The sequence below is a fragment of the Oreochromis niloticus genome, linkage group LG3 (assembly GCF_001858045.2).
Source record: "Oreochromis niloticus isolate F11D_XX linkage group LG3, O_niloticus_UMD_NMBU, whole genome shotgun sequence".
Classification (NCBI taxonomy): Eukaryota; Metazoa; Chordata; class Actinopteri; order Cichliformes; family Cichlidae; genus Oreochromis; species Oreochromis niloticus.
Window position 1 is genome coordinate 21,556,399 of NC_031967.2, and position 26,719 is coordinate 21,583,117.

The window sequence follows — 26,719 nt, forward strand, 5'->3', positions numbered from 1 at the left end:
CTGTGCTTTGGTCTGATGAGTCCAAATTTGAGATCTTTGGTTCCACCGGCCATGCCTTTGTGCAACGTCAAAAAGGTGAACAGACAGTCTCTACATGCATGTTTCCCACTGTGAAGCATGGAGGAGGAGGTGTGATGGTGTCGGGGGAGCTATTCTGCTGACACTGTTGGAGATTTATTCACAATGGCTAATGGCAAGATGGCGCCGAGTATGGCAGCCTCGCGACGAGGCTGCCTTGTCTCGAGCTCCCCCAAGCAACAGCTGGTTTTTGTGTTTAATTTTACTTTTACTTTATTTTTTCACGAGTAGTCTTCTTGTGTACGGCCGACATACCTTACTGGACATAAGAGATGGACTTTCTCATCACTTTCCGGAGTTCAAGTTTTGCAACACGCACCCTCCGTTTACAGATCCCTCATTCATCTCACCTGAGACGCCTTTGTTCTGGGCCCCTGGAGGCCGCAAACGCCAACGCAGAGGGAGAAGATCCGGCGTTCTGGTTCAACTGAAATGGCACACTAACAGACCACCGCTCCCCAGTTTATTACTGGCTAATGTGCAGTCTCTGGAGAACAAGCTGTGCGAGCTTCGAGCACGGATCTCATTCCAGCTAGAGATGCGGGACTGCTGCGTGATCTGCCTCACAGAAACCCGGCTATCGGACAAGGTACATGACTCCACCATACAACTACCGGGGTTCTCCGTGCACCGTGCGGACAGGTTACAGGAGCTAACTGGGAAAAGCAGAGGCGGTGGTGTATGTTTCATGATCAACAACAGCTGGTGTGATTATGCGAACGTGCACCCGGTCAATCATTCTGCTCCCCTGACCTGGAGTACCTGATGATTAAGTGCCGGCAATTCTGGCTAACCAAGGGAATTTAACAATACCTTTGTTCCCTCGAAGCTGGACAGGAAACTGCAGGATCTAGGACTGAGCAGCTCTCTCTGCAGCTGGATCCTTCGCTTCCTGTCTGACAGACACCAAGTGCTCAGACTGGACAGCATCACCTCATCCCCAGTCATAATGAACACTGGTGTTTCACAGGGGTGTGTACTGAGCCCTCTCCTGTACTCACTCTACACCTACGACCGCACGGCCACTAGCAACTCCAACATCTTTGTGAAGTATGCGGACGACACTACAGTGGTGGGTCTTATCACCAAAGGAGTTGATAGTGGACTTCCAGAGGTGCAGAGAAGCACATACCCCATTCAGCATTAATGGAGCTGCTGTGGAGAGAGCACCGTTTCCTTGGTGTACACCTGGCGGAGGATCTCACGTGGTCAGTACACATAAACAGAACAGCGAAGAAGGCGCAGCAGCGCCTCTTCTTTCTCAGGAGGCTGAAAAGATTGGCATGAGCCCCCGCATCCTCAGGACCTTCTACTGCTGTGCCATTGAGAGCATCCTCACTGGATGCATCACCATCTGGTATGGCAGCAGCACCGCTTACAACTGCAAAAATCTCCAGAGAGTAGTGCGGTGTGCGGAAAGGATAATTGGAGGTGAGCTTCCCTCCCTCCAGGACATCTACAGGAACCGGTGTCTGAGGAAAATGGGGAGGATCATCAAGGACTCCAGTCACCCAGCCATAAACTGTTCAACCCACTTACATCAGGCAGGAGGTTCTGCAGTATCAGGTCCCGAACCAGCAGACTGAGAGATAGCTTTTCCATCAGGCCATCAGACTGCTGAACACTTCATAGACACCTCACCCTCACTTACCGGAACTCCAACATTATACACTCCATACTGTACATAAATGCCACTTGTTTTGCACATTTCCAACTGCTGATCCCTGTATATTTTATTTTTATTTAATTTTATGTATATGTATACACACACACACACACGTAGATACACATATTTAGGATACATATATACAATTACTTTTTTCAAGTAATGAGTAAAGTAAGGGATTACTGTTGCAAATTAGATTACTGTTACTTTCCCGTAAGCATGTTGCGTTACTGCGTTACTAAAACCGTGATTTTTTTGCGAGTGTCTCATGACAATGACGTAAGCGAGTGCGACGCTCGTGGCAACAGCTGTGTGCAGATCAACAATGGATAATATATCGAGCGCGGAGAGAGTATGAGCGTGCAGCGTTTAAAGCGTGGAAGTACTGACCTTACTTTGACTCTGATTCCGTAAAAAGTGACAAAAACATTAGCGTCCGTTGTTTACTGCGTGGGAAGAAAACTTCTTTTTACAGCGAAAAAAACCCTTAACTTCCGAGCAAGCGCCGAGTATGTTACCACGGAATGAGAAATTCACAGAGAAACTCGCGGATTCTTCCACTGACCGCACCTGCACCAGGGCAAACATCCGCCTGCTATACAGGTGAAAATAGAGCAACAGGACCGCGAGTCTTTGATTTTATTTATTTTCTGCTGTGTTTTACTTGCATCTATTTGAAAGAGTGAGTGTAAACACAAAAAAATATTTTATTTTATGTGCTGGAATGTGCAGAAAATAGGTTTAAATGTTAAACAAATTTCTTCCAGTCAGAGAATGTTGCATATAATTTAATTTTTGCTTGATGCATAAAGTTAAAAGATTAAAACTAATAAAACCAAGTTTTAAAAAGAGACTTTTCCATTTGATTACATTTTGTATGATGGATTATGCAGAAAAAGTAGAACTGGGCTGAAAGATCTATCGCTTTATCACCTATTCAGGTTGTAAATCGTGTTATTAAAAAGTAACTAACTAGGTAATTAATTACTTTTGAAAATAAGTCATCAGTAAAGTAACGGGATTACTTTTTTGGGGAAGTAATCAAGTAACTTGACCAACACTGTAAAACACACATCCAGGATGTGTAAGGGCTATTTGACCAAGAAGGAGAGTGATAGAGTGCTGTACCGAATAGCCTGGCCTCCACAGTCACCTGATCTAAACCGATGTTACATGTTAATACATGTTAACCTATAATTACCCAAAACATATGACACATTTACAAACACTGAATGAGACTGTTGTCACTGTACCTGCAGCTCACATCTGCACATTAACGTAAACACTCTCCTCTTGTTTATTATGCTTCCCTGCAAAGATGATCAGATGAATCGACAAAAGAAAAGCACTTCATGTTTAAAAAAAGAAAAGAAAACATCATTCAGAAAGTTTGTTTTCGAGCATTATGTTTTGTGTACTCACGCTTCATTCTTAGATCTTTAAAATCAGTGAGCAAGGAGGGGACATTCTCGTAATCATCTGCTAGTTAAATGTGCATATTTTTAGTTACAGGATTGTAAAAAATATCACATGGAATTAAGCATTCTGTGATTCTGTGATTTGAAAAACATATACTGTACCATTTCTGTTTTTCACTTGTTTGATTGATTCATAGATGTCAGCAGTACCTAAAGAAAAATAGAAGCCAGGGTCATGTTAATCATTTTATTACAGTTACACTAAAGATCAGAGCAAAAACAGAAATACTGTGTGAGTCAAAACCAGGACTGTAAGATCTTTAAATGTTCTTGGAAAAATCACAAACTGGACCCACAAAATATTATTAAAGGAGACTTTATGAAAGTAAATATTAATAGAGATAATAAAGATTGGTTTAAGTGCTGACCATGTTGAAGAGATTTGTACACATGAGTTTCCTTCTGGTTGACTCCATGATTTGTGGAGGAGCTCGGACTGGGAATCTCAGACTGAATAGGCCTAAAATATGAAATAATCACAATAAAATCAAACATAACTGATGTATGTTTAAAACAATACAAAAAGTAATTATACCAACCTGGTGAAGCATGAATCTGTGAAAGAGACATATCAGAATCAGAATACTTTATTAATCCCTGAGGAAATTATGTCACAGTTGCTCCAAGACAGTAAGAACAGTATCTGACTAAACTAAATGAAACAATATAAAATATTACAATGTTACAAAACGAGATGTAGACAGGCACAAACAGATACAAATATGAATTCCCACCTTCATGCACACATATACAAATACTCAGCACTCACCCAACATGGAGACAAACAGAAATGAACACTGTTCCCACACACACACACACACCAAACATACTCTATACCCCCAGGTCCAGGCACCGCACCACCACCCCCAGAGGGGTGATCGCTCCCAGACCCAGGAGATGTTTCCCTTTGCTATGGGATGGAGACAAGCAGACTGCCCCCGGTCCTGCAGCAACAGGGAGGCCAGCATCCCAGACCCCAATCACATGGCAAACTCCTCTTTCCGCCCCCCGGCCCAGATGGCTTTCTTTGTATTATAATGACATTTAGGTTTATATAGCTTAGTCTTAAGATTAGGTCTCTTTTATGTTTTCCCGTCTTGTCTCTCGCTCTTCTGAGGTTATTATTCGGTTTAGTTTTACCAGCTTAGTTATTGCCTTCTGCCTTTTGCTTACATTTGTTTGCTCAGACTTAAATAAACGGCTTGCTCTTGGTTAAACCTCAGTTTGTTTCAACACATCTGATTTTGAGACCACACTGGTAACACAAGGTCTGCAGCAACAGACTCGCAACACGTATCAGTTTCTCAGGTGGGAGCGGCTAGTGTTCTTTAGGGTCCTGCACCTGTTCCTGTTTTTGGGGAGGAAACAGATGGGCTTCTTCATCCATCTCAGCTGGCAGTGGAGGTGGGAGATATTGTCCAGCATTGTCCTTGTCTTGGACAACATCCACCTCTCCAACACCACTTTAAGAGAGTCCAGCTGCGTCCCCACAATATCACTGACCTTGCAGATCAGTTTCTTGAGTTTGCTGGCATCTGTGACCCTAAACCCAGCATGCAACAGCATAGAGAATGGCACTGGCCACAAGAAACTCATAGAAAATCCTGAGCATTGTCCAACAGAGCCAACCAACTGCAGAGTCATCCAAGAAGTGAAGATGGCAGGTCTCTGTGCAGTGGCAAAAGTCTGTGGTACAGAGGTTGAAGAGTAAAGGGGAGAGGATGGCCCCTTGTGGTGCCCCTGTGTTGCAGATCAGCTTGTCAGACACAATGTTGAAGACACACATACCATGGACTTCCTGTCAGGAAATCGACAATCCAGGACACAAGAGAGGATAGGTGTCAACTTATCACCCAGGAGGGTCAGCCTGCACTGGAAAAGTGCATTCAGTATCATAAAAAAAAATGACCCTCATAGTGCTCGCTGGCTGATCCAGATGGCTGTAAACACGATTGAGCAGGTAGATGATGGTGTCCTCAACTCCGAGGCTGCACTGGTAAGTGAACTGAAGGGGGTCCAGATGTGACCTGGTCATAGGTTGGAGCTGATTGAGGTTGAGTTTTCGCAGGGTCTCCATGAAATGGGAAGTCAGTGCCACAGGTCTGGGCCACTGGGACTTTGGTACAGGAAAGAGGCCTGACTTCTTCCACAGCACTAGGACCCTCTGTAGACTCAGACTCAACATGAAGAGTTTATGAACAAATGCATTGTCAAGGCAAATATCCTGGTGCATCCATGATTCGGTGAAGCACATCACGCTACACTCCTGATATCTCCGGGGCCAGCTATACGCTAGGGCAAGAGGGAGCAATGCCCCCTTAAACAAATGTCCTGCCCCCTTAAATCAAACTTTTAGAAGTTGAGAAAGAAAATAATAGATTAGCTCAAAACTGAATATGGGCACGATTTACTACAGTAGCTGAAAAATCCGCTGGAAAAGGCACAAATGACATTATAGGTTTCACCCCTGGTCCGCTCTTTCCCTCCGTGCTCTGTTTGTGTGCAGGCTCACACACAGTGTTGCCAACTCGTCAGTAAGGAAAATCGCTATTGGCTGTCCTAAAAGTAGCTAGAAGTCGCTAAATGATGTCATCACCTAATTTGCATAATTGGTCATGCTAATATAATTGTAACCTACCTACGTTGTTGGAGAGAGAAATAACATCGTGGAAGAGACATAAAGTGAGTAAAAAACGTCCTAAATGCATTTAGAATTTTTTTAGAACTACAAATCACATTTCTTTTAGCAATTATTGTCACAATTACAACTCTGCGCTTGTATCCGGGCTTGGACCGGCAAAAGTGACCCAAAATAGGAACTCTGGTGGAGTTATTTTGTGTGTGTATTCATAAGTAGTTTTAAACTTTGTGATCCACAAAACAGCATAACAGTAAAAGAAGAACTGACTGCGTTACAGTCAGTGCGGGAGCAGCGGCTTCGCCCATGCGCGATTCATTTTAGTGATGGTAAATTCGATTCTTTTTACTGAATCGAGTTTTAATGAGTCACTCAACAAAGTGAATCGGGTTTCTTGAGTCATTTGAGTCACTGAGTCAGTTGACCAGAGAGTGCAAAAGTGTATATTTTCACTCAAACTTAATTTGTTTCTCTTTTAATGTAAATCCTACTGCTAAGATGAATGATTGTAAAAGAAAACAACTATTTTTTTTAGAGCAAAAAAGAGCAAAAAAAATTCTAAAGGGAACATTTATTTATTTTTATTTTATTTTATTGGTATTTTCCTTAAATGTGTCAAATATATATTTTCTCATCTAAAATGTCCACTGAGCTGTGAGCCAGGGGGCGGTAAAGCGCCTTAACATTGGTTGCCAACCAAGAAGAAGAAGAAGAAGCTGTGAGCCAGGAGGGAGGGGGTGAGTGATTCGTAACAGGAAGGGAGGGGGTGAGTGAGTGAGTCAGTGATTCGTTCAACTCGTTTGAGCTGTGAGCCAGGAGGGAGGGGGTTAGTGAGTCCTGAGTGATTCGCTTATGCTATGATTCAGCACAGCAAGGGAGGGGGTGAGTAACTCAAATGTGCTGTTAGCATGCTAGCTGAGCAATGCTACTGTGAACTGAGGAGCTATTGTCTTGATGTGAGCTTCTACTCAGGGTTTTTTCTTCCAGTTCAGAGCAGAAATGTTTTTGTTAAGAAACTGGCTGTTGTTTTTTTCCCCACAATTTTAATTATAAGCTAGATATATTTCTACTAATGAAATTAGTTTGCTAACCTCAACAGGGATGAGTCAGTGAGTCAGTTGCGCTTGTGAATCATGATTCACGAGTCAGTAAAGTGATTCTCGAGTATTGAACGATTCGTTCATGAATCGAACATCACTAATTCATTTGCAGTTTGGACGCATAGGGGTGAACATCTCCTGCCCTGATAGGAGCTGAGGGAGGACTATCCTCCGCCTGTGAACGCTTTGGCACGGGCGAGGTGCCCACGGCAGCACCGCTGCTTGTTGAGAGTAAGAGCAATACGCGCTTTCACATCAAAAAGTCGTCATAAATTAGTCTCCAATAACACCAGAAAAAGTCGCCAGATTTGTCGCTAGTCGCTTTTTAGAAAAAAAGTCGCTAAGGGGGTCTGAAAACTTGCTAAATATAGCGACAAAGTCGCTAAGTTGGCAACACTGCTCACACAGCACTCACCCTCCCCCCAGCTAAACAGCCAATCACTGTTAGTATGCAAATGAGCCGGAGTCAGGTTTCTCAGTAGGCAGGGCAGAGAAAATGAAGCAGCAAATCTGTCGTCAAAATCATAGCGACTCATCAGATAATTAACAACTAAAAAATACATCTATATTTGTACAGTCAATGGGAGACTAGTCCATTGTTCTTCTCACAGTTTCAGTCTGGTAGAGAAGTGTTTCTTTCTGTGAGCCTGGCTGCTGCATAAAGCCACCTGTGTCTGTCAGACTCGACACAAAGCCCCGCCCACTTTGTTGACCTTTGCTAAATAAAAGAAAGAGGGATTTGCTGATGTTGCCCCATGAGAAGTCCAAAACAAATAACTTGGATATGAATGAATCTGTAAGAGGTTTTGGAAAGTGAAGCAAGAGACTGTTGTTGTAAAGTGGATTGAGGAGAAAGGAGAGTGGAGCAGTTCAGTTGCAAAGAGAGTACAGTTCCTTGCAAAACAAACAGGCTTAAAACAAGACAAAAAGAAGAAAAAAAGTTCAAATGTTCTGTTCTACAAATTAGTTTGAGAATTGTACGAAAAGACACGGTGAATGTTTTTTTTATTACTATGCCAACCCTTTCTAGTTTTGTAAATACTGACTATATTGAGAGATCTTATTTTATTCTTACTTTATTTTGCAAATGTATTTGAGAATTAGGCTTTTCAATTAAGATATATTTTATGGTGTTGGTTGTAAAGAGATGGATGGATATTTTATTTTATTCTTCATTTTATTTTCTATTCTATTTTTCAGTTTTATTCTTCAAGAATTGCCTTTTTAAATAACTTGGCCTACCCTATTTAGTTTTGTTAATATTGGCAAAGGGGGCCCTCGGGCCTCCGGCCTCGGGGCCTGCAACTCGGTTCACTCTGGCACAGCTGGCTGCCGGCAGAGCCGGCGGGCACGCCGGTGCAGCCCCCTCTGGCTTCTGCTCCGTGGCTACTGGGTGACCCCCTCGTCTGGGGATCTCCTCAGCCCTTCCCAGGAAGGTGGCACGGATGCCCCTCCGGTGGTACTCCTTGGGCTCTCGCACTCTGGGTCCTCTGGATGTCTGGAGCCTGGATCTCCTCCATGCCTGCTTCATGCCCTGGGGGACGGGGCTATGGGCCTCCACACCCTCTAGCAGACTGTTACATGGGAAAACCTTTTGTATACAAGCGCGTTGATCCACACAGGTGTGCACACGGGTGTTCACTGTTCGTAGACAAACTACACCTTTCTTAGCGAAAAAAATTAGAAAAAAAAAAAAAAAAAAATATTGGCAATTGTTATATTTGATATAAGCCATCCAATTAAGGTAAATGTCATGTTTTTAGTTGTTATAATCTGATGAGGAGGATTCTATTTCAATTATGGTTGTTTTATTTTTCAGTTTTCCCCCTGAGGGATTGCTACCTTAACATTGTCAGCGGGTTTGCATGCCTCAGTAACACTAAGAGCTAAGTTGGTCAGGTCTTAGGGTAGAGGCCTGACAAAGTGCAATCCAATTACATGACAAAAACAGTTATTTAGAGCACCCCACCACCACCACCATTTTCCTGTCTCTGTTGCCACCATTTGCCCCCTTTACATTTCTGCTTGCCCCCTCATATATGCCTGTCTAGAACCGGCCCTGCTCAGAACTAGTGTTTATCATATTTGCTAGTGACTGAACGTTTCCCATTATATCATGATTCATGCTCAATCATCCAGGTAACGAAATCCCAAGAAGTTCATTCTGTTCATCTGGACGTAGCATTTTCAATTGGGAAAACATTTTGTCACTCATCCAGCTGACTGCAGGTTCCCCCAAAAGGACTAAAAATCTGTTTCTTAATGATTAATGTTCCAAGTATCAGGACCATTTACCATTAAACACATGTAAACATTTCTTTAATCTTCATCAAATGTGTTGAGACATCCTTTCAGCATGTCATGCACTCTGCTTTTTTTGGTTTTGTTTTGTTTTTCTTATTTATCCAACTGCTGAAAACAATTGAGCCACAAATTTGGAAACACCATGCGGGTGTTTGCAGTAAGAAGCAACGAGCCTGTTGAATGTCATCACCTAATTATGTCAGTGAGTCACTAAGAAGCTGGAGAAAGGGACAGCTTCACTTCGCAGACACAGAACCTCACGATTACATTTAAAGTCTAAGCATCCTGGTTTTTACAGAAAGAGATAGGGAACCAAAATTTGTGCATTTAATTCAGACATAATTCTCAAACAACCTAAGCAGTCTCCTGTCAAGCATTTCTGTCTGGGTGGGATTGGACAGGGCCTTTTTTTTCTTCTTCTGTGTTCCCATCATATTAGTCTTTATTGCTACTGATTTAGCCCTGACTATAAGCTCTTAGTACCATGGCTCTGGGTCATTTTGACGCAGCATTTTGAGTTTCTTGTGTTTGAGGGTCATTTTGTATTATGGTTTATGTTTTAGGTTCATTAGTAGCCTTAAGTTTAGTCTGTTTTGACTTTCTTATATTCCCTGTTTGGTTCATTGTCCATTAGGTTCCCCTTGTGTCTCTGTCCTCTGTGTCCTTCTGTGTCCTTCTGTGTGTGTGTGTGTGTGTGTGTGTGTGTGTACGTGTCTTTATGTGTGCATATGTGTCCTTTTGTCTTGTTTCCCCTTTCTGTTTCCATGTCCCCCCTCCTCATGTTCATTCCATGTTTCCCCAGCCCATCATGTCCCTCACCCTCTCTCATCCCCTCTCACTCTCTTGTGCTCTTTCAGCCTTGGTTACTTGCTCCCTCGCTCTCTCTCTCTCTCTTTGTGTCTCATCTCCCTTAACTGTTTCCGTGTCCCTCTCGTTATCTTCTCCCATTATCTCCTTAGTCCATCTCGTTTCCCTAAGTGTTCTGTTCTCCCAGCTCCTGTGTCATGTTGTGTGAATTAATCTGCATCTTAGTGCTTCCTGTTTTACTTTGACAGTCTCCTGTCTGGTGTTAGTTACCTGTATTCTCCAATTCAATTTTATTTCTTCAACATTCCAGCAATAAAGCTGCCTGCCTGCCGAGTCTGCATTTTGCATCCTATTCTGCCTGCTTCATGCAGCCAGTCCATGACACTCAGGAAATATCTATATGAAGTTTTTCAGAAGTATTTCATGTTTCACCATATTTCTCTATGGTGATAGTTTTAGCATTTTGCTTTTTGTTCTAACTAATTCGCAATCATCCAATGACAGTCCACATGGTGGGAATTATAAAGGTTTTTAACTGGGGAAAAAAAGAACATTTGCACAATGACTGCTGACTACCTCCACTGTGTCAAGAAGACGTCCCAGAACAGAGCTGGTCTTCTTCATCAGACTGTTCAGTTTCTTTCATTTACAATTATTACATTTGATGGTTCCACTGATATTTTGTGTCATCAGATCAGAATGTATGTATTTTTTTTAATAATTAAAGTGTATGTAGTAAATAAACTATCTAATACATTATAGCAAAATGTGCATATTTTAGTTACAAGATTGCAAACATTTCACATGGTATTAGTCTTATTAATCAGTCAAAAAATAAGTTCAATCTCTAACTTTTCTGTGCTTTTAAAAACATATACTGTACCATTTGTGTTGTTTTTCACTTCTGTGATTGATTCATTGAGGCTGGCAGTACCTAAGGAAACAAAAAAGCCGGGCTCACATTAATCATTGTATTATAGTTAGACTATAGATCAGAGCAAAAACAGAAACACTGTGTGAGTCAAAACCACGACTGTAAGATCTTTAAATGTTCTTTGAAAAACTGCTGAACACAAACTGAACCTGAAAAATGTTCATGTTAATGGAGGTTTAATAAAAGTCAATATTAATAATAATAATTAAGATCAGTTTAAATACTGACCATGTTGAAGAGAGCCGTTTACATGAGTTTCATTCTGGTTGACTCCATGATTTGTGGAGGAGCCCGGACTGTGACTCTCAGACTGGATCGACCTAAAACAGGAAATAAACACAATAAACTCAAAAGTAACTGATGTTTGTTTAAAATAATAATAAAAAGTATTTTACCAACCTGGTGAAGCAGGAACCTGTGAAAGAGACATATGATAAGTCTCAGAGTTTACACAAAGTATAGAAATTTAATTCTTCTTTGTCAGCCTGTTCAGTTTCATTCGTTTACAGCATTTTGTGATGTATAAATTGTTCCACTGATATTTTGTGTCATGAGATCAGAATACATGTATATGTGTGAATAATTAAAGTGTATGTAGTAAATAAACTCTCTAATACAGCATGAAAAGAAGAGGCTCTTACACTTGGACTGTCTGCAGCGATACAACAAGAGCAGGAGAATAATAACGAGAGAGACTCCACAAACCAGTCCAACCATCAACCACACAGGAGATGAAGAGCTGTCAGCTCCTGACACAGTTACTGTAACAACAAACAATAAGTAAGTATTAATAAAATATAAATATATGGGATATTTTACAAAAGTTCTCCCATAAAAGATCCTGGTGACTTCAAACCTTAAATAAAGAATCTAATGTTATTTCTCTGTCATCAAAATTATTTGTAAAAATACATCAACACCTGCTAAACTCTTCTGAACTCCCTGACTAGCTCTGGAATGAGGAGAACTCACACACAGCAAAACCTTTGACAGAACTACAACTGATGATCTTGAGGAATAACACTTTGATGACAGAGATATTGAGCTTTTATTGGTTTATTACCAAAAAAAGAAAATATAAAATGCTTTTATATATAGAGAGAAGTATAAAATACTACTGTTTGTCTGCACATTTTGACAAACTGGATTATGAAGAGATCGAATGAAATGAGACCAAGAACAAACAATATTTGCAAAATAAAATTACTTCACATACAGCAAAGCTGTGACAAATGTTCATGTGACGTCTAAATCACTCAGATCCAAGAAGTAAATGTATAATAACATACTCTGTACAGTGATGTTGACTGCACTGCTGAACTCTCCTGATCTGGACTCATACCAGTACACTGTAGTATGCGACTTTGATGTGGTGATGTTACATGTGGATCCATTATTTCTCCAACATTCAGAATACAGTCGGCCGTCCTCAGAGAACTTCCTCACTCTCCACTCAGTGAAGTTTCCCTCACAGGTCAGTGAGACAGAGTCAGAGGTGAAGTGTTGCACTCTGTCAGGACTCACTGTGAGAGACGCTGCTGAATGAACATCTGGAAACAACATGCAGTGAAGAGACAAAGCTCACAGATGTTAGGATTCAAATATCACAGTGAAAATATTCCTTTTTTTTCTGAAGATCAGCTAATAATTCAGTGAGATTCAGCATTTATTTGGTCAAAGCCAATTTTTTGGATTGAACACATTATATTTTTAGCACCTTTATATCAGACTCATGGTTCAGAATTTATTACGACAGATCACCAGGAATAGAGAGAACGCACTCAAAGCCTTTCCATCTTCACCCTCAATTTGAGGCCACTTTGATGCCTTTTCGATTAGTGTAATAGCGACCTTTTGCTGGTTTTCATATTTATCTTGAAGCAGCTCCAGGGCACTTTCATAGACCCAATGTTCAGGCATATGCTTCACCAGATCACAAGATTTGCCTTGGGTATGCTACTCCAGAAAGTAGAGCTTGTCTGAGTTGCTCTCAGCAACACCAGGATTCATCCAAGATGCAGACCTCTCCATATGTTTGGCTTCCATGGCGTGTTTTTCACATTGCCATGTCTGTTTTCATCGTCCATCATCAAAAAGTCAAGATATGGCATTACTGTAGGTCTGGTCTCACTCACCTGAGCCTTAGCCCCTTCACGTTCTTTATAAACTTTCATTTTGGCAGCAGACACTGCAATAGCTGTTTCAATTTCCAGGCATCATGTCTGATATCATTTTACACACCAAAAGCAGAACATGTGTGAAGGAGCTGCTGGAAACCAGCACTACCAGGCCTAAAGACCCTGAGTACACAATGTGGTTCACAGGAGTCCTGCCAGTCATGCAGCCAGTTTTACAGACTTTCAACTTCTTCAACATATAATCATTAAAAAGAGCTGAGGACAAGATTCCTCCTTATCTAACTGCATTACTCACCCCTAACAGGACTGAAATGCTATCAAAAGATTTTAGTGGAGTTAATAAACATGTTTAATCTATCAGCAGGATTCTTCCTAAATGTTTTAAAGCTACATAATCATCAGAAATGTCTACTTTACCAACTTTCACCTTGATCAGCACTAACAGAACAAAAAACACTGAGTATGAAACCTCAGCCCGTTCTCACTGTTGGAAATCTATCCATGACTCACATAGTAAAATAAATGGAAAGCAAAGGAGCCGAATACTGACATGTTTAAGGTGTTCAGGAAAAATGTGATCTAACCCACTTTATCTTCTAGCAGCTCATTTATGGCTTGGTGCACCTCATGCAACATAATAACCTTTGAGCTATATGTTTCAACTAAGGCTGAAAACCATTAATCGAAAAATTAGAATAACTCAATTTGAAATCCTTGATGCAAAGTCTTTACTTGGGTGGTTGAGGACTCTGTACCACTCAGTCGTCAATGCAAGCGATTCACCCACATTTGTGACTAAAATCACCTGCAAACAGAAAGATATTTAGGAGCACCATGAGAGTAAAAAAGTATGACAACATTAAGCCCATGCATCTCCCAGTTTTTATACAAAAACACTGGTAACACAACAGCAGCAGCAGAGCCGGAGCACTTATCGAGACGATAAGCTCACATGCAAAGAAAACATGCTTCTAGCATCCAAAACAGCAGTGCTCGTTCCTGTAATCACCATTAAAACCTTAGATCCAAAAAGTCCTTCATCAAAGCACCTGATCAACCAACTGATGTAAAGAAACACAAACTATGGAGCTGCCCTTTCCACTGCCCTGTGTTTTGCAAAGCAACAAATCTACAGATCTATTCATAGATGATTGATCATTGGTTAAGACAATTTGCATATTAATGATCATGAAACTGATATCAGAGCCCATTGTTAGTGGTCCTAATTTTAGTCATTATGCTAATGTACTGTTTATAAGGTTGGGGAAACCTACAGCCAGCTGAAACTGAAAAAGTCACTTGGATAACTGACAGAACATTTCTCTCACTGATGACACTATGTCCAGATGAGCAGAATAACTTTTTGGGACAACAAATCTACAGCAAGCCTCCAGAAGTTACATTAAAAGATGCAGATGAGTTGTGAACTTGGTCCGATGTAAAACAGGCAGCTTGCTGTCGGCTGACCGACATTCTTCCCAACTTTCTGTGACAGCGATACCTGTAACAAACGGGTGTGTCTACAACCGTGTTTGTTTCAAGGCCTCCATAACTTATTTTTCAGATTTAAAGTTAAATAATCTGAAATATTACATTAACTAATTTGTATTTATATTTAAAAATATAAAAATAAAAGCTCTGTATTTCCACAGGCCAATTAAAATGTACAGGGATCCTGGAGATAAAATACTTTCTTTCAATCTTTTTGTCTACTATTAATCTCAGAAAGCCACTGTAAACACAGCTCAGTAATTTGCTGTAATGTTTCTGCCATAATTCTGTGATATTGCCCTTTTCACAGAATCGTTCTACACTGCATGAGATATTCTGCAACAGCATGACCAAAACTAAAAACCTCTGAAATATTTTTTTTTTATTTAACCTTTATTTAACCTGTAAGATCCCATTGAGAAAAAACTCTTTTTCAAGGGGAACTTGGCCAAGATAGGCAGCAGCAACTATCTCACTGTTACAAAAATTACACAACACGCAAATAATAATAATGATAATAATAATAATAATAATAATTAATGCAGTTCAGTTTTAATTCAATTAAAATGACAAGCAATCTTATTGAAACAGTTGCATGTTTTGGAGTTGGTTTCAAGGACTCGTAGTATTGATTTAAAAGCACTTGATGAAATGAATTTTGTCATTTTCCAGTCATTCTGCAGCTCGTTCTAGGCCAAGGGTGCTAAATGGACAAAAGCTCTTTTGCCAAGTTCAGTTCAGGCAAATGGAACAGAAAGCAACAAGTAACCTTGTGGGTGAAGAGAATAATGACCAGCATGTTTCATTGTTTCAGTTTCTTCATCATGCCCCTACTCTACTTCTCAGCTGTGCTCTTCTCGGAGAACTAGACATCACTAACTGCATTCACGCCACCTCCCATCCACGCTCCATCTCTCTGGAAGGATCTCTTGGGTCTGCTTTTGGTTCACAGTCACATACAGGCCTACGGGCCCCTTTCGACAGGGGGTGGGACAAAGAACTGCATGCTTCCTTGATGTTAGCATGCAGTAGGTCTAAAATTAAGACCAAATACTGTGTGAAAGTATGCACCACTGCATATTTTCTAATTAACACCAATTGACTAGTATTTTCTGATAAGGAAGTTTATTAAAAATTATCATCCACTGATGATAATTTACTCATCAGAAAATTTTAGGGGATAGATGAAGGCTTCAACAGAATATTATAAATGTGATATATATCAGAAACTGATTGGAAAAAATACTTTATTTAATTTTAATTTAATTAAAAATTTTCCCTACAGACATGCTGATGAATGTTAGGATTCCCTATTGTGGTTCCATAAAAAACTTAATTATGTTTGTGTCACACATTTACTAAACTGTCATCTTGTAAACTGTTTGGATGTGCTAGGGAAATATTTTATTGCACAAAGTAGTGCTGATTTTATCTTGTGAACATCTGCTTTGCCATCTGATTGTGCCGCTCAGCCCATACATGCTACAGGATGTAGAAAAATCAAACAGATGGGGTACCATCAACCACCAGTGCACCTGATTCAAACGAGCCCTCATCCACACAGTCCTCATTTATAAAGTCCTCTACAAAGCCCAACATTATGGCTAATAGCTGAATTTTCAGTGCAACAAAGTAGCCAAAAAGAAAGAACCACTTACTGCTAAAGAGACAGAGACTGAGGCTACGTCCACACAGATTTGAAAACCGCGTTTTCGTCTGAAAACGCTCTGCTTACACACTAGCGTTTTCAGTCGTTTTCACAGAGTTGTGCGTCCACATTGAAAGGGCCGAAAACGCTTACGTTCCAGTACTGAGCATGCGTGAAACGTAAGAAGATTCCGCCCGCCTCATTTCTGTCTGCCGTTTATTTACTTTCCGGCTCTTTGACACATCGCAGCAAAATGTCGAGGAAAAGCACCAAATTTTTTTAATGGACTAACAATGAGGTGGAGTTGTTGCTCCAAGTAACACAAAAGTACAAAGTTGCAAAAGCGAGTGAGAATTAAAGAATTCGAAGAAAAGCTGTCTGGAGCATGTACACACTGATATTAATCTTTAATAGGGCTGTCAAAGTTGAGAGCAAACAAAACAACTGCTGTATAATGACCTCCGCTATCTTTGTTTAATTGGTCACATGACTGCATCATATGACTAACATGTGTCATCGTTTTAGAAAGTCTCCGTTTTTGCTGTCCACAATGCGATGCATAAACACCGTCTTCAAATGTATGTGTTTTCGAGAGCGTTTTCAAAACGCTGCATTTTCATTCGGGGAAAACGCCATCTCATTGTGGACGGGAGGCCAAAAGAGGACACTATAGCTGTGTCCCAAAACGTCGGCTGCATCCTCCGGAGGCCGCATTTGAAGGCCGATTATGTCACAGCCAGGCGACGAAGGCTGTCCCAATTCGTCGACTCCTTCAAATGCGGCCGACAAATGCGTCCTTCATTTCCCCGAATTTGAAGGATGGGTCGGGTGTGTCCTTCGTGGCCCACCATATCCCAGAATTCATAGCGCGGACCAGCAAAATTTCAGCTGCCAACAATGGCGGCCGTTACTAAGTTTTAAAATTAGTCTTATTAATCTTTCTGGGTCACAAAATAAACTTTTAACATATTTTCAGGCGAGAAAGTAGCTGTGTAAACTTCAAATATCTGCTTGGTTTATCAAGACATCGCATATTTGCAAAAGTGCGCCGACGTTTTCGGAGACGTCTGTTACCCACCCGCTCGATAGCAAGCCGGGGGTTCAATGGTTGCTCGAGCCGGCGAGAGCAGCGGACTCCCGGCTTCATCGTTTTCAGACCCCCGCTCTTTCGCTACTCAGGTTAAACATGATATATAAGTCACTCGGATAACTTAAAAATGTAATTGTTTGCCTTATTTCGGTTTTATTTGTTCCGGAGTAAATCGGTTTGGCTGAGATCAAAGTTATTAGATTATTAGATTAAATAAAACTTTATGAATCCGTCGGGTGGGTTCCTCCGGGATTTTCACACAACTGAATAAACGTCAAACAGAAAACTGATTAAACAGAAGTGTGAGACGGTCGATAATTTACGCCAGTGTCCTGTTATATTTTAGATAGCAAGGCATCTGAAGGCTAGACCGTCCCATTTCACAGCCTCGCACTTCCGGCCTTCTCGGTCTTCAAAGGACCCGGCCCACGTAGACCGCGAAGGCCGGGTCCTCCGAAGGATGCAGCCGACGTTTTGGGACACAGCTTATATCCTGATTGTGACCTACACCCGTTTTCACACCTTGGCTCGTGTGATTAGATAGAGGATCATTAGGGGGTCCACATTTAAGCTCCCACAGGGCTTAAATCTGGGACTCTCCACCATTTGATTTCACCATTTGAAGCTTCTCGGATGAGAGGTGAAACGTCTTCAAGCAACTTAAAGACGTCCAGATGCTTTTCTTTCCAAGGTCCTTAGACTACGATGACCCGGATCACTGAGAACCTTCACAGACACAGTATATCCTTGTTTTTTAACATAACACTCACTGATGCAGCCAAGGCCAGAACAAAAGTGACCCATTTAGACTGCTTTTTAGTTGCCTTGTTTTCCACTGAGTTATCAATTTTGTCACTCTGTCTGTAAAACTAATCCATTTTCTCCGACACAATTAAATAAATGATCATTTTTCAGAGCAGGGAGGGACCCATTTTGTAAATTAGTCTTCATATATGTCGTTTTTCATGACCATTTTAAATGCACATGTTAGTGATGCAAAAAACATGGAACATCTGAATATTTCGCAGTTATTTTATTTGACTTTTAATTTACTCCAAAGAAGGCTTGTGCATGTGATTCATTTTTATATAAAAGAAGACTTTTTCCTACCTTCATATCCATAGATGACAATAGTGAGCACTAAAATAATGAATAAAACCTCATCAGGCATTATACAACTGACAAAATCAATATAAAGTAAGGCCTTTGTTAATGAGTCAGTGCCATTCAAACAATCAGAAGTGTACTTACAGAAAAAGCCCATCTTGCAGAGCAGAGAGTGCCCCATCATCACATCCAGCCCTGCTGCACTCTGATCCACAGATAATCTGAAAACAGTTTTACTGCAGAAAAAAAGAGAAGTTGTGTTTAGTTTAGGTGCTAAAGGAGTTTTTCCAGAGTTTCTTGTTCTGATTGGTCTCTCTGTGCTTCCTTCCCTTTTACACAGCTCCTATTCACTGCAAACATAGAAGCTTGTTCCTTGTGTTGTCATCTTTCACTGTGACATAAAAAGCTGTTCTGTTGCTATATTTCAGGAAACATATTTTGTCAGGTCGTTTTTGCAGCGTCCTTTGGATCATTGTTGTGCTGCAATATTCCTCTTCCAGCAGACTGGGAGTCACTGGGAGTGGATGTACCAAAACACCTTTTCTGCTTTGCAGCCAATATTTTCATATTTAAGTCTTTAATGCATTTATTTTCATTTTGATTGTTTATCAGAGGAATTGTGTTTAAAGTCTTGTTTCATACTGCATAAAACATGTAGATTTTATTTGACTGTTAGCTCAAACATTATCAGGCTCCTTTGACCTTGTGGTTAAATTCTGGTTTTACGTTTGGTTGAGACCCAAACACCGGAAATGACTCACTGTGTGGTTGAACTGAAATTAAGACCTTTACGTTTTTACAATTAAATTAACAAAAACAGCAAATAAATGTATTATCTATTGGCACATCAAAGCACATGTGACATGTTACAAACCAAGATTATGTAATTCTGTCCACAGTCCACAGGACTCAGAACACAGAGACTTACCGGTGGGTCATCACAAAACCTTCTGTATGGTCTTTATTAAGACTACAGAAGTTGCAACTTACAACATAAATAAATAAATGAGACTAAAATATTGTATACTTCTATTAGAAGTTCAGTCAAACTGTCTACCTATGTATACACTGATATGTCAGAAGATATTATGGTGTCCCTACAATATGAGTAAATGAACCCTAAAACATTATCAACACTTATTCATTGTTTTCAGTTTTACTGTGGATATTAATTATTTATTAAAAACAAATCATTTGCAGAAGATTTTGTGTTGTGAATCTAATAGTGGTAGTAATTATTCCTTAAAAACATTTACCTTCTTTTTTCTCAAGTTGCCATAGTAACTTTAAAACTTCAGTGCATACTGAGTAAATACACAACGTATTGCAACAAACCACATGTTGCTTCACTGTGTTAAACATTTCACTTATAATAGGATTAAACATCCAGTTCCTCTTTGCAAATACTGAGGTTTGATAGCAAGATAAAACAACACCACATTCACATCAGAGCTAAAGTGTTTTTAGGAGACATCAAGTTTCATCCTCTTTAGATCTGTTTTGGGGGGGGCGGGGTATAAATGTATATATAATAAATGTAAATTGTAATATGTAAAATGTAAATAATGCAAATTGTCAATCCAACAATTACAGTTTCTACACAACACAAAGCGCAGACCCACTGATGTGTCAAAATCTGTGAGCTGTCGGTTTTCAGCCCCGACGGTGTGTCAGCGTACGTGCCATCGGGGGAGAAAGCCGACATCTCACTGATTCTGATGCGTCGGGTCCGCGCTTTGTGTTTACGTCTTTTTGCAGAATCTGTTTACCTGCTCTCGTTTACTGTTTTAGGTGTTTGGCAGTTGTCAAAATAGTCATAGTCATAATGAATCGATATCACTTTATTAAAGCTAAAATCGATTTTAATCAGAAAATCGGCTATCAACACCCACTCTTATATCTGATATATTTTGACAGACCAGAAGTGTAGTGTTTCTCTTGATAAAATCTTTAACATGTAAGTACCAGAAAGTCCTTGTTTGAAACATTGTTTTTTATAATTAGTTAATTAAATGAGATCAGGGTAGATTCTTCCAGGAGATCCTGTGATTTTGAGTTGCTGTTATCCTCGGTAAAAAAAAAAAAAAAAAAAAAAAAAAGTTTATCACAAACTGGCAAAACTATATTGTTAAACTATATTGAAATGGGAAATAAGTTTACTGATTTGTACACCTGCTGGTGATATGATTTATCATAACTTTAAAATAATGGCTTTATTTTTATTGGTTTGTATATCACCATATCTACCACAAGTTTAGATTCCAAGCTTTCAAGTCTTTCCTTCAATTTTAAATAAATAATAATGTGGTCTTATAGAAACAATAGTTTTAGCTGGATACATGCTTGGACATACATGGTGACACATTTGTGTTTTAGCCACAAACTGGGACAGGACTCTGTCTGATATGGACAACCAGAGTGAAGTTAATGAACTTAAGCCTGCATTCTGCTGAGCCACCGGAGTCACCAATCACTGCTGATCCCACACGATCTGATGGTAAGCATTAATCTTGGAAAGTAATAACTGCTTGTGTATGTGTTGTGACAGAAGACTTATGTTAGATAATTTTTCCTTTGCTGCTTTCAGACATCTTTCAGTGTGGTGCACAGTCCTGTGCAGATGTCAAAGGAATGTTCTGCTCCAGTAGGACCTGATGGTATGCTTTTCATTCTATGCATGGTCTTTACATTTCTTTAAAATATGCACTTATTGAAATTACTTTCTGATTCCAACTGACCGAAACATTAATTCAATTTGCTTCCCACCAGACATTTCCCAGTCAACAGCAGAGGGTCCTGTGCAGCCTGTCCTTAGGGTTTTCCCCAAGATGCAACATGGACACTGCAGGAGGGCATTAATTTGCGTTACAGAGACTACACATGGTTAGAGTACTCCATCAGTACAGACCAGAGGAAATAATAAGGGAATTTAAACAAAGTTGGGAGTTCAGTGTAATAGCTGATGAAACCAACCTTCATGAAAGCTTACAGCTCAGATGCAGCAAAGCTCCCTGCTTTGATAATAAAATGCCTTGAAAATATCGCAACAAGCTGGTTGGTCGGGGCTCCAAGCACTTTACCCTCAAAGCATCACCTTTTTGCAAAAAGACACTCTTTTTTCCTTTGCTAACGTTTTATTATTTAAATGTTGATGACTTGGCCAACCAGCTGTATCAGATCAAGAGAGTTTTGGAGAGGAAAGAAAAAAGTGGAATGTTGAGCAAAACACTTCTAGAATTTGTAATATTACTAGAACCATTCAAGATGTTTCATAAATTGTTGAGCCTTGGAAAAATAGTCATTGTTATACCAGTGAGCAGTGCTTCATGTGAGCGAAGCTTTTCAGTCCTAAGTTTGATTAAAAATCATTTACGAACAACAATGACAGATGAGCATTTGAATCATCTTGATGTCATGGTCAGGTGAATCTGTGGTTAGGTTTTGGTTATTCTGTATTTTGGTTCTTTGTCATGGTTTTGGCTTTTGTATTTTGTGTTTCTTAGTTATTCTATTGCACTGCTGTGATTTTCTAGCCTTAAGGTTTTGTCTCTGCGTGTCCCTTGGGTTCCTTGTGTCCCAGCTGTGTTTCCCTCCTGTTTCCCGTTTCCACATTACTCCTTTGTATATTTAAGCCCTTTGCTTTCCATTGCCCTTTGCTGCGTCGTACCCTTGTAGCTGTGTGGTTTTCCTGTGCTCCGTGTTCCCTTGTAACTCTTAGTTTCCTGTTCTCTAGTCTTAGTTTAAGTTTTCCAGGTTAGGTTTTTTTTTGTAGTTTAACAGCAAATTAAAGCTGCCTTTTTAAGTTCATCCCCGTGTGTGCTGAGTCCTGCATTTGGGTCCTTCCTCCTGCCTGCCCGAGTACGACATGACAAAACAACACGACCAAGACATGGAACCAGCAGGCTCAGCCCAGGAGAGCGATCTGACCCGCATCCTAAGTCTGTGGAGGACAGTTTCTCATGTCTCGGAGACAAGAACAATGTCTGTTGGGATTAATGCCATCGAGGCAATTCTTGTAGTTGAACTAAAACTAAAGACTTGTATAGGGGTTTTTTTGTTTTGTTTTTTAAAGTAACAAAGACAGCAAATAAATTTAAAGTTAACTTTATTATCTGTTTATAAATCAAAACAAAGCAGAAGCTCATTTATTCTGAATTTTTTGTCTTGCTTTGAAATGTACAAGTACGTGCAAATGCACACTGAATGTCACATTGATTACATGTAAACACAATAAAAGAAAAACTAACAGATGATTTGAAACACTGACTGAAACACTGTAATATGATATATGTAATAATGATGTTTGTGTTGAACACTACATATTGCCAATCCAGATCAGTTTAAAAAGCAGAACCAAATGTAGATCAGGACTCCAAACAAAGGTGACCTTTATGATAAAGCTGATTGCTTCAGGCCACAATGGTAACAAATGACGAAAAGACTGTTATAGAGAACTAATCACAGGAACACAAACACTTACCTGTGGGCATAACAAATACTTCCGTTTGGTCTCTGTTCAGGTTACAAAAGTTTTGACTTATACAAACAAGATAAACAACAATAGTAGTTTAGTAAATTGTTTGCACAGAGTGAAAAACTGAGGAGTGAGATGTCATGATGTTTTTTGTTCCGTGTGTAATTGTATTTTAATAATTATTCCTTAAAAACTTTTACCATCATATGTACTCATGTTGCTACAGCACCTTTACAACTTGACTGGATACTGAATAAATACACAAAACACTGCAATAAACAGGGCCGGACTGGGACAGGAAGTCGGGCGCCTGGTATTTTTGGTCCAGGCCATACATCTCTATAATATACACATATCTATATAACAACAACAATAAATCATGTGTTGCTTCATCGTGTTAAATACCTCACTTATAACGGGACCAAATTGTCAGCTCTTCTTTGTACTAGGGTTTAATAGCAAGAATAAGACATTAGACTTAATGGGTTTTTAAATGGGTTTTAGAACAGTGGGTTGATGTGGATGTGTGTGTGTGTCTTTGTGCATTTATGTGCCTGTAGCCCTGGGGCCGTCCTCAGTTCGTGCTGGCCTCTGGTAGGCTCAGCTTTTTGGGTGTGGGCGCTCTGTCTGGTGCTTTCATCTTCTTTCTGCTCTCTTTCAAGGGGGTTGTTTCTTTATCCATTATGCTTCGCTTGTGCTTTCTTCTTTTTTCCCCATTTCCTCATTTTTCTTTTCCTTTCTTTCTTCTCCTTTCCTCTTCATAATCTGTACCTCCCAAATATCATGTCTGACACTGTTACACTACACGTGTCTGTGTAGGTTCTCAGTCATTCAAGTCATGTTTCTCTAAGTAGCTTAGGGGAAAAAAAGTGACTGGACTTGTTTAAGTTTCTTGAAGATGTTTCACCTCTCATCTGAGAAGGTTCTTTACTTCTAAGCTCAAATGTTGGAAAGTCCCAGATTTTAAGCCCTAGTGGGAGTGTCCCTAAGAGGGTCGTTGACTCACTACTGATCATGGGCATTAATAGAGTTCGAGAATGTGACGTCATTTCAGGGGTAAAACCGCAAAGGATTGTAGGTACAAGTGGCTAGAGCGCGAGCTATTATAAGACAACAATCACACAGAGATAAACAGAGACACAAAGAATGGCAAGAAGCTGTTGTGTTATTAACTGCCATAGCCGGTCGCATGACAGCCACGAGAAGCCGATGGGTAAAGAGATCGTTTTTTATCGGATCCCTTCATGGAAGAAAAACTGTTCAAGTCATGTTTCCGAAGTCACGAACAGGCGATGGAGGGCCTGGATTGCGGGGTAAGTCCCGAGACACACCGTGCTACAAGAAATCCCTTTCACTGGAAAGAACAGTGACTGTCGCTGCCCCCTCTCTCTTCCAGTACTCCGGAGGGAAGAGACAGACAGGGCAGCCGGGGACGTCGCCGGGTTTTCTTTGACCCGCTCCGATTTGAGTGGATTTTAATGCTGTGGCTGATGCCACTGGACTTTTAGTGTTGTTTTTATGTTTTAAGTTGGGCAGCACACTAACATCTTAGTCCACTCTGTATGCTCGTATGGGTCCAATCCTTTCACTCCTTTGACTTTTTTTTTCCTCGTACCTTTTTTTTGCCTTTTCGTCAAGTCTGTCTTTGTACGGACCTGCTGTGTTCTCCTTCGTTTTGTACATGTACTGTTTTTCTGCAAATAAAATGCAAGTAGAGATTAAAATGGCAGAATGAATGGTTACCGGTGCTGGAAATGCTAGCACTTGATGCAGTGTTTTGATTTTGCTGCCACTCGTACCTACAATGCAATGCGCGCAAGTTACGTGGTCTGTCGATCTCTATACATGAGCCAAGGTTTGAGAAGAGGTGTGGGTCATTATCAGCAGAGGTTTTGGGTGAAGCCATTGTGAGACCCTGCCTTACCTTGTCATTTGACCTAATGAGATCAACTGACACAAAATGTGAGTGGGCGTTTAGGCATCTGGGAAAGGATCTCAAAACTGGATTAGAAGTGGCAGACAACTGGTTTTGTGAGACACCCCCTCTGTTCAAGGATGATCATTCACAGTGGACATAGATGGCTTATTTCATTCCCCTTTCAAACCATCTCTCTTCTCTGTCCAAAGTGTGAACTTTGGCATCTTCCAGAGTGATCTTTATCCTTTAGATATAGAATATAGAATGCCTTTATTGTCTCTATACAGATGTACAATGAGATACAGAGCATCTCCTACTCAGTACAAACATGTAGTGGGGGGGGGATCTTCTGTGCTGCCGTGCCATACTGTGATGCAGTATGTAAGCAGGCTCTCAGTGGACGAGCGGTAGAAGGTCACCAGCAGGAGTCCAGTTTGTACTTCCTGAGGACCCTCAGGAAGTATTGTCTTCTCCGGCGCTGATAATTGGCGTCTGTCTTCTGTCAGTGACGTAAAAGACGGATTTAATGCAACATGACCGTTCAAACAGCAGCGCTGTCAGTACCACAAACGAAATTGACCTAGGTCGGATTTGTGCTGTTCAAACTGTCATACCATGACTGGATATGGGTCGCATAGGGTCAAAAAAGTCTGATTTGATGCGCTAACGCCTGCAGTGTAGCCTATGTTCTCTGTGTCTTCCTTGTCATCCTTGCCTCTGTGTTCGCTTGTTTCCTGTTTTACTTTGAAAGTCTGTGTCCTATGTCAACGTATTGAGTTTTGCGTTCCCCATGTCTCGTCATGTCAGGTTACTCCCAGCTGTGCTCTCCTTCTGTGTCTCATTCCCTCGTTATCCCTCTTTGTATTTAAGTCCTGTGTCTCCTTCTGTTTGTTGCTGCATGTCATTCCCTGTATTTCTTCTGTGTGTCTCCTGTTGGACTTCTCCGTGTTCCAGGTTCCCCCATCTCAGGTTTTCATGTTTCAGGTACCTAGTCACAGTCTTTTTGTTCCTTTGTATTATTAATTTGTAGCTGCTCATAGTTTAGGTTTTGTTAGTTTAGTTCCCTGCCTTCTCTGCTACGTTTGTTTCGCCTTCCACTGTAAATAAACTCATTCACAGTTACTCAGTTGTCAGTGCCTGCACTTGGGTCCACACTCCTCATCTCCTGACGATCTGCCTTGCATATCGTGACAGTTTTATTTCATTTAATTTTATTTTTTGTTGCAAAAATTGGATTACAAGAAATTTCTTATAACCATTGTTTTGAATATGGATGTTAACTGACTGGGTATTGAAAAATAATAGAACCAGTACATTTTAGTAATTCCCAAATTTACAGTTTAATGACTCAAATCTGCTATTGAGATATTTAAGTATATTTATTTAAGTATATTTCATGTCTTCAGTGTTTGACATTCTTTTTCAAATGATTTTTTTTTGTACTTTTTGAATATTAACAGTGTAGAGTGTTATTGGTGGAGGTCAAGAAAATACTGTTAAACTGACGAAATGCACTTAAGCTTTTAAATATAGCAGTACTTACTGCAATCTGAGGCAATTGGCTTCCTTAATTTTTTTAAAGTTTTGTGTGGCATGTTTTTGAGCTTTCAATATTCAGATGTTTGACTTTTGTTTCATTAAAAAGAATTACAAAAGTCAACAATAAATACGGAGTTTTGCTAAACTAAAAAATGCTGTTGTACTCATTTCTTTTAAGTTATATCAACATATTCCAACGGGAGACATGAATAAAAATTTTAAGGCTACATCTAAACTAATCCGAATAAATGAAAAACTAAAAATGCTCCACATCCACACTATTGTTTTTGAAGAGTTGTTCATCCACAC

General features: G+C 40.2%; 1 protein-coding gene across 1 annotated transcript in view; it reads right to left on the reverse strand.

Moving 5' to 3' along the window:
* Window positions 1-5,476, reverse strand: part of LOC102078640 (uncharacterized) — a 32,645-nt gene extending 27,169 nt beyond the window's left edge. The window contains exons 1-4 of the mRNA XM_025904725.1: window positions 5,132-5,476; window positions 4,918-5,020; window positions 4,565-4,799; window positions 3,762-3,777 (exon numbers count right to left, since the gene is read on the reverse strand). Of these exons, the coding sequence (XP_025760510.1) occupies window positions 3,762-3,777; window positions 4,565-4,799; window positions 4,918-5,020; window positions 5,132-5,476 (699 nt within the window). The remainder of the gene's footprint in view (window positions 1-3,761; window positions 3,778-4,564; window positions 4,800-4,917; window positions 5,021-5,131) is intronic.
* Window positions 5,477-26,719: the final 21,243 nt, after the last annotated feature.